Below are 13080 nucleotides of genomic sequence, written 5' to 3'. Positions count from 1 at the left end.
TCATTCTTCAACTCTTGAATTCTTTTCCATTCCTGCAATCACAACTGCTTTTGCTCTTTCAGTCTCTTCATAATTCAAAATTCACATTCTCTGTATTCATATTCTTTTACTCCCCCTTCTGGCTGATACAATTCTCAGTCTTATACCCCTTGCTTCCGTTCATGTTTCATCTGATATTCATTTCTCATTTAACACCCTTCAGTCCATGAAAATATCACACTTTCTGCATACCCACATCCACTCACTTCTCTTGTTCAATCTCTTAATGAACATATCTTGCACATTCCTCCATGCATACATACTACACACTGCTGACAATGAACCATCTTTGAAAAATCCACACTGTTTATTGCCATTTTAACCATAATCTGTATTACACAAAATTCACTAAAAATCTTATTAACAGCTGTGATAATTACTAAGCATTCAGTCTCAATTATCACTAATAAATAAATTTTTGCTGAAATGCATACAGTTTTGCCAGTGTTGCATAAAATAAAAGTTATCTTTGCTTGATTGATTCTTACAGTGATCTTCAACAACACACAACATGACATCTTCAGGGTTTTTCTAATGTCTTCAGAATTTTCTTCAACTAGGTAGATATCATCTGCATATCCTAATATTACTGTTATATTTGTGTTATCTTTTACAGTTCTTTTTTCTAATGCATTTTTCTAAAGCTAAATAACATAGGCTGGGTGAAAAGGATCTCCATTCTTCAATTCTGTCCTAATAGCAAAAGGTTCAGATCTCATTCCATTAGCCAATACAGTGCTTCTTCAGCTGTCAGCAGGTTTATTACCTTAATGGGTATTCCAAGGTCATTGAATACTCTTCAAAGACATTTTCTAAGAATGCTACCATATGCTTTTCTAATGATGTTTTTGTTTTATATATTTTATCTATAAATAAAATATGGACATGCTGATTATATTCCCATTTTTTTTCTATAATATTTCTCATAGCGTAAAAAACTTGTCAAATGAGACTTATTTCTTTGGAATATATTCACGTATAGTTTCTTCAGCATACATCATGATTCTTTTTACTATAATATTATATAAAATTTTGTAGAATGGAACAATATCTCCCTATAATTTCACATTCAGTTTTATTCCTTTTTTTATATATTGGCATAATTAGTGTCATTCTCTTCTGAGTTGAGGCTATATCTTGGTTTTCCCATACCAAATTTACCAGTTTATGTGTTTAATTGACTACCACCATATTTGGTGAGTTTGGTTGCTATTCCATAAATACTTTATTTCTGAACATTCTCTTATATCAGCTATTGAAGGTTTAAATATTTTTATGGACAGGTATTCTGTTCAAATACCTCAGCAGGTTCATTGCAGTTTTTAGGAGTTCACTAATTCTCTCTCTCTCCCCCCCCCCCTAACCGTTTGCTATTTCATCTCTTGTAGCTAGTTGTTTGTCCATCATTATTATTGATTATTGTTGTTTTCACATGTGGACCTGTTTTTTGGTTTCTAATTGCATAGTAGAATTTTTTTTGGTTATGTGACATAAATTGTTTTTGGATTTCTTCACTGTTTGTGTAAAATTTTTTTGTTGTTGTCTGATTATTTTATTAGCTTCTTTGCTTGTATCTCTGAGTAGCATGAATATTGGATGGCTTATTAAGCAAGTTACTTCTGCTTTTCCAGATGTTTTCAGCATTTTCATTTTCTTTTAACTACTTATTTTTCAATTTTTAATTCAGCCTCATATTTTCTTTTTTTTTCTTACATATTGTATCTCAGTTGATTCACATGCTGAAAAATATTTACTGTTTATTTTAGCACCAAGATCATCAGTTAGAAAATTATCACTACCACACTCTTCTCTATAACTCTCAATATTCTGGTTGCAATTTCTATCTTTTATTGTCTGTTTGGTTAAATGTATATTCATCAGGAGATTTCCATGTTTGTTTGCGTCTATTCTTCCTCATAAACATTGTTCTGCTTATTATTAAATTTGTATATGCTGCCAAATTAATCAAACTTTCTCCATTAATATTGTTTCTTCATGAAAGTTTTACTTTCAGTAATCTTTTTATATATTTTTTGCTTTCCAGTTTTGGATTGAAATCTCCAAATAAGAAAGATAGCTATATTCTTTTGTGGAAAAAACTGGAACTGGATTAGTTCCAGTTTTTTCCACAAAATATCAGGCATTGAATTCCATATTCCAACCACCCTCCATCCAAAAAAAAATACTTATCACCCTCCTACTCACCATTTCCTTTTGCAACTTCTAGGGATGGCCTCTTGTCCTTCCTACTTCTCCTTGTTCTACTAATCAAAAAAATCTCTCTTATCAATCCTGTAAATATCCCTCCCAGTTTAACTGACTCAGTCATGCCCCCCCCCCCCCATCTTCTATCCACCAAATTCTGCAGTTTGCATACTCTCAGGTCTCTCCTCATAACTAACATTGTAAAGTTCTGATATCATTTTGGTTATCCACCTCTGTACCCTCTCCAAGGTTAACCTATCCTCTTCAAATCCTGGTGACCAGTTCTTTGCACAATAATCTAAATGTGGTCTTATCAAGATGATTTGAATAAGCTGGCAAGATGAGCTAATGAAGGAGGATATCAGTTTAATGTAGTGAAACCTTTATATAGTGATATCACCATTTATCTCTACTGCTTAGTCCTTCATGCAATTGCAGCAATTTCTGGATTACTTTCACCACCTTTGCAATATGTACCTTAAATTGAATTTTATCTGTTATCACCCTAAGCTCCCTTGCATCGTCCACTTCCTCCAGCACAAGTCCACCAATAGAGTTATTTAGCCTCCCATCACTGGATCCCAATTTCAAAACCTTACATTTAGTTGCATTAAATTGATATCTCCATTCATTAGCCCATCTCTCCAGCTTATTCAAATCATCCTAAGGACTACTACATTGGTAGTATTACTAATAACCTTACCAAGCTTCACATCATCTGCAAATAACTGAATATTCCCCTGTAACCCTGTGATAATATCATTGATATAAAGATTAAAGAGTAAGGATTCCAGTACTGATCCCCTGTGGAACCACATTTGTGATCTTCCTCTTCTTGATACTGCTCTCTCTCATACACAAATCTCTGATATCTATCAGGCAACCAATCTCCAATCTGATTCACTAAACTGATGCTAAACCCCATGTGTTATTTGTAAACCTATAGTCCATTAATGCCATGAGGATCACTACTGAGACCGGTTTCGATCTTTATTGAGGTCTCATCAGTGGGAGCCAGACCCAGAGGTGGTGATACTAAGGTGGAAGTAATGCAGAAGCAAACAGATTCTTCCCATAATGCATAGCATTATACATACCCATAAGGATATGTGCTTTGCATTATGGGATACTAAGGTTATACCACCTTTACCATGAGTTGTCCCAGTCCTGAAATTACTTCAGGTGCAAACTTTGTTTGCTTATACTTGGATAAAGGATTAAACCAAATATATAATTGGTAACCACATTGAAAATAAGAAACATACCAAAACAATTTTCAGAAATTTCTAAATTAATTAAAGGAATTAAACAAGGTGACCTTATTTAACTTATGATGGATGAAATAATAAAAGAAGTAGAAAATTCAGTATGGAATACAAATTAAAAATGAAAAATTAAGAATAATCAGATATGCTTATAATATACTCTTACTGGCTAAATATGAAAACGATTTAAAAAGTTACTAAAATACATTAATTCAGTAATGCAGCAGAAAAGAAATATAATAAGATATCAACTGAAAAAACTAAAACTAATCCATAAGATGCAAATTAGAAATCAATGGAAAAATAATTGAAAAAGATACTAATATTTAGGAATAGGACTAAAATAACTATGGCATCACAGAAAATGAAGTACAAGAACAAGCAATAAAAATTAGTAGAAGATCTGGATATGCAGCAGAAACACATACAGGAAATACAAAAATTAGATTATGCAGGCTGCCAGAAATTGAGATGAAAAAGCATTATGAAAAATTGGCCTTGTAACAATGTTAAACAAAAATTAAGAACTTGCAAATCAGAGAGAATTGTGTGATTAGGCCAAAAAAAAAAAAAATCATATAGAAAGAATGCAGGATAACAGATGAGCAAAGAAAGTAAAAAACTTGATACCAAAGGGGAAGAGCAGCAGAGGAAGCTTCATCCTGAGATGGCAAGATGGTCTTGAAAACAATACATTGACACTACAAGCAGCTAGACTTAATAGTGAAGGAAGAAGAAGAAGATTTTTTCGATTTATAAAAAGTCACTACACACTTGAAGATGCTTACATAATTAATCATAACCAGTCCAACAATATAGTATCCTTAAAATGCTAACACATATGACCCTAGCTCTCAGAACTTAATTATCTATTCTACACTTTTATTAGCCAATGGTTACAGACCCTGCAAAATCTGTCTCTCTTACACAGTGCTATATCTGAAAAGATAGCCAAATGCTCAATAAATATAATCTTTGTGCTACTTTTAAAGTACACATCAGTCTAGTAATCCAAAGATGATGGAGAAAGCTACACTTCCACATAAAAGCCAGCACAAGTCTGTGAAACCATTTTTGGAATTAACATCAGCAATTAAGAACTTTACATAAATTGATGACTGCATCCATTTACCAAAAATTTAAGAGTTTGTCAGTTTAAGTTCTTTCTTCATCCTATTGGCTGTGAATTTTGCCCTACAATGTATCATGATATAATATGTTAGTCCATTTCAGATTTGAATTATTTCTACAGTTACCTGACTGGACAACTATGGATTGGTTATGTGCAATATATATATATATATATATTTTTTTTTTTTTTCAAAATTCATTTTTACTCGGTTGGAATATTATGAAAAAGCTTTAATGACTGATACCAAGAGATAAAAAGATGACATGATATATTTGAAAAGATACTACTAGTACACTAGTTTCGTTGAATTGATCAACATCTTCAGGTATCACAATCAAAGAAGTGTATAAAGAATTACAGAGACTTAAAATTGTAATAACAGAACAAGTACAAAAAGACAGTAGCGTGTTTGAAAACAAAATGCAAGCTTGAGTTCCGAACAAAAGTATACTACGCGCTGTCGTGAGTGTGCCAGTACTGAACATAGGCAACGTGTGCATCAGAGAGAGATTGAAAACTCAGGCTGTTGTTGCTATGAGAGGAATCTAGAGAAATTTCCCTAGATTCGACAATCTTTCTCTCGAGTTCATCATAGCACACATGGATGTTAGAAGTTTGAGTCCAGTTCACAATGTGTTGGCGGCCTTTGTCTGAGTTAGCTGAAAAGAGAACGTGGCTAGAGAGAGCTAGCGCTCTCTCTAGCCACGTTATAGGAGAGTCCTGTTATAGGAGATGTTTCAACGGTGTTCTTCCAAATGTAGAAGGATGGATTTAGCAGTCTTGCCATAGTATGGCTTTCCACAATCACATAAAATCTTGTACACTCCTGGAAACTCAGTTGGAAGATGTTTCTCTTTAGAAACATCTTCCAACTTTTTAAAATTTTTTAAATAATAAATTAATAATAAATAAATAATAATAAATAGTAAATACAAAAAATAAATAATAAATAAATAAAATTAAAAATAATAAAAAATAAATAATAATAATAAAAATTATAAAAATAATAAATAATAAATTTTTTCAATTTTTTCAATTTTTAAAACTGGCAAAGATTCTCACGAAGTTTAACTTCAAAACTTGCTTCACTACGCTTCCAAAACTTCATTCAATACTTAGCAAACCTAAAGCGAAACATCTAACTCAGTTTCCAGGAGTGTACAAGATTTTATGTGATTGTGGAAAGCCATACTATGGCCAGACTGCTAAATTCATCCTTCTACATTTGGAAGAACACTGTCGAGACATCTCCTATAACAGGACTAGAGCTAGCGCTCTCTCTAGCCACATTCTCTTTTCAGCTAACTCAGATGAAGGCCACAAACACATTGTGAACTGGACTCAAACTTCTAACATCCATGTGTGCTATGACGAACTCGAGAGAAAGATTGTCGAATCAAGGGAAATTTCTCTAGATTCCTCTCATATCAACAACAGCCTGAATTTCAATCTCTCTGATGCACACGTTGCCTCTGTTCAGTACTGGTGCACTCGTGACAGCGCATGTTTGTTTGGAACTCAAGCTCGCATTTTATTTTCAAACACGCTACTGTGTTTTTGTACTTGTTCTGTTATTATAATTTTAAGTCTCTGTAATTCTTTATATACTTCTTTGATTGTGATACCTGAAGATGTTGATCAATTCAACGAAACTAGTGTACTAGTAGTATCTTTTCAAATATATCATGTCATCTTTTTATCTCTCGGTATCAGTCATTAAAGCTTTTTCATATATATATATATCCTCTCCACTTACATCAATTGTTTATATTTGAAATAATTTCATTAATTATTAAGATTATTAAGATATTTGAGATCACAGTTACGTTGGTACGTGCACCTGATCAGAATGCCACAAGAGAGGCTCCCTCAGCAGACCCTCTTTGCCAAGCCAGAAGGTGGAAGGCCAAGGACTCGCTGAATAGATTATATCCAAAACCTTGGGTGGACACGTTTGGGAATCCCACCAGAACACCTGAGCTTGGTGGCAGAGGACCATGACCATTGGAAGGTCCTCTTGCAGCTGTTGCCCCCACAACCCAATTAGGAAAGGGGGGGGGCCTTGAAGATGTCTGTATGTATTAAGATTATACTGTATTACAATATTGGTTCAGTATTTAGAAGGAAACTGAATACACATATCAAATAATTTATTTAAATTGTTTGACGTGTCGTTCAAATTTTCATTTATTTCATTTCATTCTTCTTTCTTTTGATCATGTTTAGAATGAAATTAAACTTAAAACTAAGTTTAATTTATAAATGTTCTCAGCTATGAATCAAAATTTTAATGTCAGTCAGTGAATATTCCAGAATTTACATTCTTCACTGTTTTGAATTTAATATATATATTAAATTTTGTGGTCTCTGTGTTCATCATACTGTTTATTATTATTTTTTTTTTAATTAGATATGCCGTCAGCTAGGAGGTATTCGCTTCACTAGTTGTAAAAGTGCTAAGGACCGCACATCTATGTCTGTTACACTTGAACAAACAATGATTCTTCAGAAGGAATTCAGTCTTGAAGAAAACGAAGTGTCCAGAGCACTTGAATGTATGAGAAGGTAAATTTGCATAAAGTATTATTATTTTGAAAACTTACTTACGGTTCTTAACAGAATGATTTAGCATTTTCTTCTTTTCCATGTTGCTTGTAGATATCTTAATGTAGAATTTAATTTTGATATATATTTTTTTTTTTTCATAAATCGTTGCTGAAGAACATGGCAGTGGATTTGAGCTGTGCTAAACAAAAAAGGGTTTTTAAACGGTGTATAGTGTGATTTCTGTCGGGAATTATGAACATTTTTTCAGTAATAGAAGTGGTGTGGCTTTTGGAGTCAGTTCTTGTTTTGTATTGTGTTACCGAGAAAGCAAGTCAGAGTCAGACGCATCTACGATGGAAGAAAAGAAGAAGATAAGTTTTCGTTATTTAGTATGGTTAAATATAGTTTCTACTTATTGTAGAAACTATATTTAAATTATAGAAACTGTACTTATAGTATTGCGTAAGTAAATTAGCTTATAACATAGTATAGTAGAGCATTTAGTTGTAGTAGTTCCTCAGCACTATTTGAATGATGGCGTCTGCCACAGCTCGAATTACAAATGGTGTGTCACCAAGTCCTCCACCATTTAAGGACTATATTTTACCTAACATAATACAGGATTTTGTGGCTTGTGGTGTGTATTCGTCCTGGCAGGTGAGAGAAGGGGGGAATGCATATATGCACAAAATGTAGGCAATGGTAGGAACTTAGTGAGTTAGATATTACCATAACCGACCTCTCTGTGTCAGGAGCAGGAGAATCTCAACCTAGAGAGAGGGAGAGGTGAGTAGTGTGATAGAGGGTGAGAATAACAAGCAAAATATGAATAAAAAAATAAGAGTGGGGAATGTGGAGGGCTTGAATGATTTTGAAGTTTTTGGAGATTTTCTTGATTGGGAGGGTGAATGGCGAGCAAGAGTGGCTAACTTGCGGAGAGAGAGAGAGATGAGCTGAAAGAGGAGGTGGAATGTCTCTGGAATAAGATGATACGTATGAAAGATGAGATTAGGCAAATGGAAGAGACGAATGCAAGGCGAATCAGAGTAGGAGTGAGAGAGAGTTATGAGAATGACAGAAGAGGAGAGAATAGAAACAGTAGAAGACAGGGAATGAGAGAAAGTTATGGGAATGATAGAAGAGGAGAGAATAGAAACAGTCTGAGAGGGGGGAATGAGAAGAATGCGAGGGAGTACTGGAACCAGGGATAGAGTGATGCCAGGACAGCAGGTAAGTAGGGGAATTCAGAGAGAAAGGGTTAGAGGAGGGATGCAGTGAGCAATCAAGGAGCAGAATGGTAAGAGGTGTGATCTATAGAGACTCAGTGATCCGTGATAGGATGCCAAAGGAGTGTTTGCCTGGAGGAACGATAGAAAGTATGGCTATAGCAGTTAAGCGGGGTGAAAGGGAGGATGAGATGATTGTGATCACGAATGACTTGAGAGGCGGTGTAAATTGGGTGGTGAGAGATCTCAGATTCATGCTTGAGGTTGTACAAAAGAAAATGCAGAGAGGAAAGATTGTGTGTGTGTGTGTGTGTGTGTTGCCCAGGTATGATAAAGATGAACTGAGAATAACGAGCAAATCAGAGAGAATTGTATGATTGACCCCAAAAAAAATCACATAGAAAGAATGCAGGATAACAGAAGTGAGGATTGGAATATGTGGATGCTTGGAGGGTATTTGAGGATAGAAAGGAATTGTATGCAAGAGACAGCTTGCATTTGAATGAGGAGAGACATAGGCATCTGGAGAGATTGCTGTTTTTCTGAACGAGTCAGTGTGTCGATGAAGGGAAACTAGAATTCCCAGGACAGATGGTAGCAGGGGTGGCCTCTTGTGGGAATGGATGCTTGGGGAAAGGGGGGGACAACATCAGGTAACACTAAGTCCAGTGGAGTCTGGAGGGAATGGAAGTAGTGACACTTTTATGCTTTATACTAATGCCTGTAGTATTCGTAATAAAGGAGATGAAATGGTGGCGCTGATGGCATCAACCTGGCCAAAGATTATTGGGATCTCTGAGATGTGGTTTTACAGAAGATGATATAATAACAGGAATAGAAATAGCAGGGTACAGCATTTTTCAGCAGGATAGGAAGGGAAAATGCGATGGTGGAGTACTGCTTATGATCAGTGATGACTTATGTCCTCTAAGAGTGGAGGCGTTGGAAGGCAGTGACACTAATGGTTTTGAAAGCATATGGTGTGAGGTAGAGGTGAGCAAGACAGGATATTTAGTTGAGTGTTGCTACAAGCCAAGGAACACAGAGGGTGTGGAGCAGAAGTTTAGGCAGTTGAGCTTGGCAAGTGCAAGAAGAATGATTGTTATGGGAGATTTTAACTACAGCAGTATAAGTTGGGAAGAGGAAAATGCATGTAGTAATAAGGGAATGGAATTTCTGAAATTTTTGAGGGACAAATGTCTTAGACAACATATAATAGAGGGAACAAGAGGTTGAAGAGTTTTGGATTTGATCATAGCATCAGAAGAGCTGATAACTGAGATGGCATCCCCCCCCCCCCCCAATTGGAGAGAGTGACCATGTGAGTTTGAATTGGAAGATGATAGACATGCAGAAGTATCAAAGAAAAGGGAACATATGGAATTATAAGGCAGGTGATTAAAATAGTCTTAGATATCAACTTGGGGAAGTTCCATGGAGGACGGAATTGGAAGGTCGGAATATCATTAGTGCTTGAGAAATTATGAAAGAATATTTGTTAGCAGCAATAGTAAGCTGTATTCCACAAGTGAAGAAGAGGACATGATTTCGTGTAAAGTGGATGAATCAATATCAAACAGGAACTGCAAGTGAAAAAGAGGTTATGGAAGAGATATAAGGAGAGGGATGGAGATCAGATGCATGAAGAATATAAGACTCAGGCCAGGAAAGTATACAGTATCGCCGAAAGGGTGTAGCATAGAGGCAGCCTGCCTCATGGCACCGCTTAATAATGGTGCTCGTTCAGCCATATTGTGGTAGGCGCTGTATTACAGCAACATCTGATGTAGATGCAATAGATTTATTTAAAGAATTAAATTTTTCTCAAAATAAATAAAAATATATAAAATATATATATATTTTATCATATATATATGATAAAATTTTTTGAGGTTTTATATAACCAAAATCTTGTAGAAATTTATCCCAACATAATCATTGCCCTAAGGATAGTGTTAACAATTCTTGTTAGTGTAGCAAGTGTGGAAAAAAAATTTTACAAGCTTAAACTGATTAAAAATTATTTGCGAACAGCAATGAACCAAGAAAGATTCGTTGGTCTAACAACTATATCGATAGAGGTGGACATAGCTTATAATTTAAATTTAGAAGAGCTTAAAAATGGTTTTATTGTGCGATATCCCATAGAGCAAACATTTAATTAATATTATTATGTAATTGTTTTGCATTAATGTTTCTCCTGTGATAAAAACAAAATAACAATTGGAGATTTTCTTCTATTTTTGTCTTATAATACATCAGGGACGATATTTAATTGTTTGCCACAGGGTACAATCTAATCTGGCGACGTGCAAGAGGAGAGTGACTAGTATGGTAAGGAAGGCGCAGTTGCAATATGAGAAGAGATTGACACTAAATCCAAAGAAAATCCTAGGGAATTTTTTAGCTGCGTGGCCAATAGAAGGAGAAATGATTGTGGAAGAATGACATTGTGGGATAAAAATGGGAATAGAGTGACTGATGCAGAGGACATAGTGGAGTTGTTCAATAAACACTTGATTGAAGTATTTCATCCTAGAGAAGTAAGTTTTGATACTACTAGATGGATAGGGCAGGTTCAAGGTTTAGAGGTGCAAGAGGAGAGTGTGTTCCAAATACTGAGTACCCTGGATGTCAGTGAAGCTGTCAGATTGGATGGTATTTCATCATTGATTTTGAGAGAATGTGCTAAAGAACAGACAGCTCCATTGACCTGGCTTTTCAATGAAAGTTTTGCTGTGGGAAAGGTACCCAAGGAATGGAAGGAAGGTAAGATAGTGGCATTGCATAAGGGGGGGGGGGGGTAGCAGACTGGATGTGTCTAACTATAGGCCAGTTTGTGTTTCATCAGTAGTTGTTAAGATCTTGGAGAAATTAGTGAGGAACTATGTACAGTGTTGGGCATATGAGGGTAATGTTATCTGTGAGAGTCTGCATGAATTTGTTAATGGAGCGCTCTTGCTTTAGTAATATGATTGCCTTTTATAATAAAGTGACAAGAGCAGTTGATGAGGGAAAGGCATATACTGCCATTTTTTTTTTTGATTTTGCAAAGGCATTTGACAGGGTATACCACATGATAAGTTGATATTTAAGTTGTAGCACATGAGTTTAGATGTCAGGTTACTCAGCTGGATTCAGGATTGGCTGTCTGATAAGTATCAGAGAGTTGTGTATGATGGGGCAATATCAAGGAGGCAGAAGGTTACAAGTGGGGTCCCACACTGCTCAGTACTGGGACCTGCATTGTTTAACCTTTATATGAATGACATTGTCAATGGATTGCGGGGGGGGGGGGGGGATATTCAGTTGTTTGCAGATGATGTGAAGCTGGGAAGGGTTATTAGTAATAGTGCAGATGAGGTAGCCGTGCAAGAGGATTTGAATAAGCTAGACAGATGAGCAAATGAATGGGGGTGTCGGTTTGATGCAGCAAAATGTAAAGTCTTGAAGTTTGGGATACATTGATGGGAGACTGCATACTCGATTGGAAGAGCTATACTAGAGGAAGTAGGGTAGACAAGAGATCTGCAGGGTGATGATTGATAGAAAACTGAAATTCAGGGAACATATTGCAAAGGTGGTGAAGGTAACCCAGAGCATTGCTGCAATACTGAGATGGATCCTGATCAGACCACGCTTAGACTATTCTTCTCAAATTTGGTCCCCAGGATTTGAAAGGGATAAATTAACTGTGGGAAAAGGTATAGAGGCAGATAACAAAGATGGTTTCAGGACTGTACAATGTTAGTTATGAGGATTGGCTGAGGGAATATGGACTGCAGAATTTCTTAGATATAAGGAGAGGTAATATGATTGAGATTTTTTAAACTGTTGAGAAGCAGTTATAGGGTTGGCACTGGGGAGTTCTTTCACTTGTTGGAACCCCGGGAAGGAGCGATGACAAGGGGCCATCCATGGAAGTTACGAAAGGAAGCTGTGAGCAAGAGGGTGAGGAGTGGTTTCTTTGCATGGAGGGTGGTTGAACCATAGAATGCATTTCCTGATAGTGATGAGAACAAGAACAGTCAATGAGTTCAAGGAGTGGTTTGATAGACTTTGTGTTTCCTAAGAAGGACCTCCGACAATGAGTCTTTTGACTGCATGGTGGCCTGAATAATAATAATAATAATAAATTGATATCAAGTATAAAACTAGGACATCGAGATATTTTAAAATAAAATGTGCATAAGAATGGCATATAGATTTTTAAGCAATAGCAATATTATAGTTTGGTGAAGTTTCCCCCCCATATTTTATCAAACATGCTTTATCTTCGATTATGCTGAACCACAATAATTTATTGTCTCAACTGTATCAAACCTTAAGATTTCTAAGGAAAGCATATTGTTTACTGCGTTTAGAAATCTTCAGATTCGATGCAATTCCGACAGCAAAGTTCAGTGGAATTCAGTGGCGGCCGGTGAAAATTTCAAGTGGGGGTACTGCATATACAAAAAAAAAAAAAAAAAACTCTTTTTTTTTCCCTAATCAGTAACGAATTTATTAATAAATAAATTTACATATTAAAAATTGCTTTATTAAAAATATTTCATCCTCACCATGAACAAACACTAATAATAAAGGTTTCATATCAATAGCAATGACAAGCGCAAACGAAATATCGATGTTAGATCGCAGTGCATTTGTTTCGTGTAATGATAAT

General features: G+C 35.6%; 1 protein-coding gene across 4 annotated transcripts in view; it reads left to right on the top strand.

The window, feature by feature from the left end:
• LOC150107404 (inositol polyphosphate-4-phosphatase type I A) overlaps nucleotides 1–13080 on the top strand; it is a 484038-nt gene that overhangs the window by 456211 nt on the left and 14747 nt on the right. For all 4 annotated transcript variants that reach the window (XM_090391868.1, XM_090391866.1, XM_090391867.1 and 1 more), the window contains exon 23: nucleotides 7052–7206. In XM_090391868.1, coding sequence (XP_090247994.1) covers nucleotides 7052–7206 — 155 coding nt within the window. The remainder of the gene's footprint in view (nucleotides 1–7051; nucleotides 7207–13080) is intronic.

The sequence above is a fragment of the Typopeltis vanoorti genome, chromosome 4 (genome assembly GCF_054136105.1).
Source record: "Typopeltis vanoorti isolate ZY-2024b chromosome 4, IOZ_Tvanoo_1.0, whole genome shotgun sequence".
Lineage (NCBI taxonomy): Eukaryota > Metazoa > Arthropoda > Arachnida > Uropygi > Thelyphonidae > Typopeltis > Typopeltis vanoorti.
This window is presented reverse-complemented; position numbering and strand designations above follow the sequence as displayed.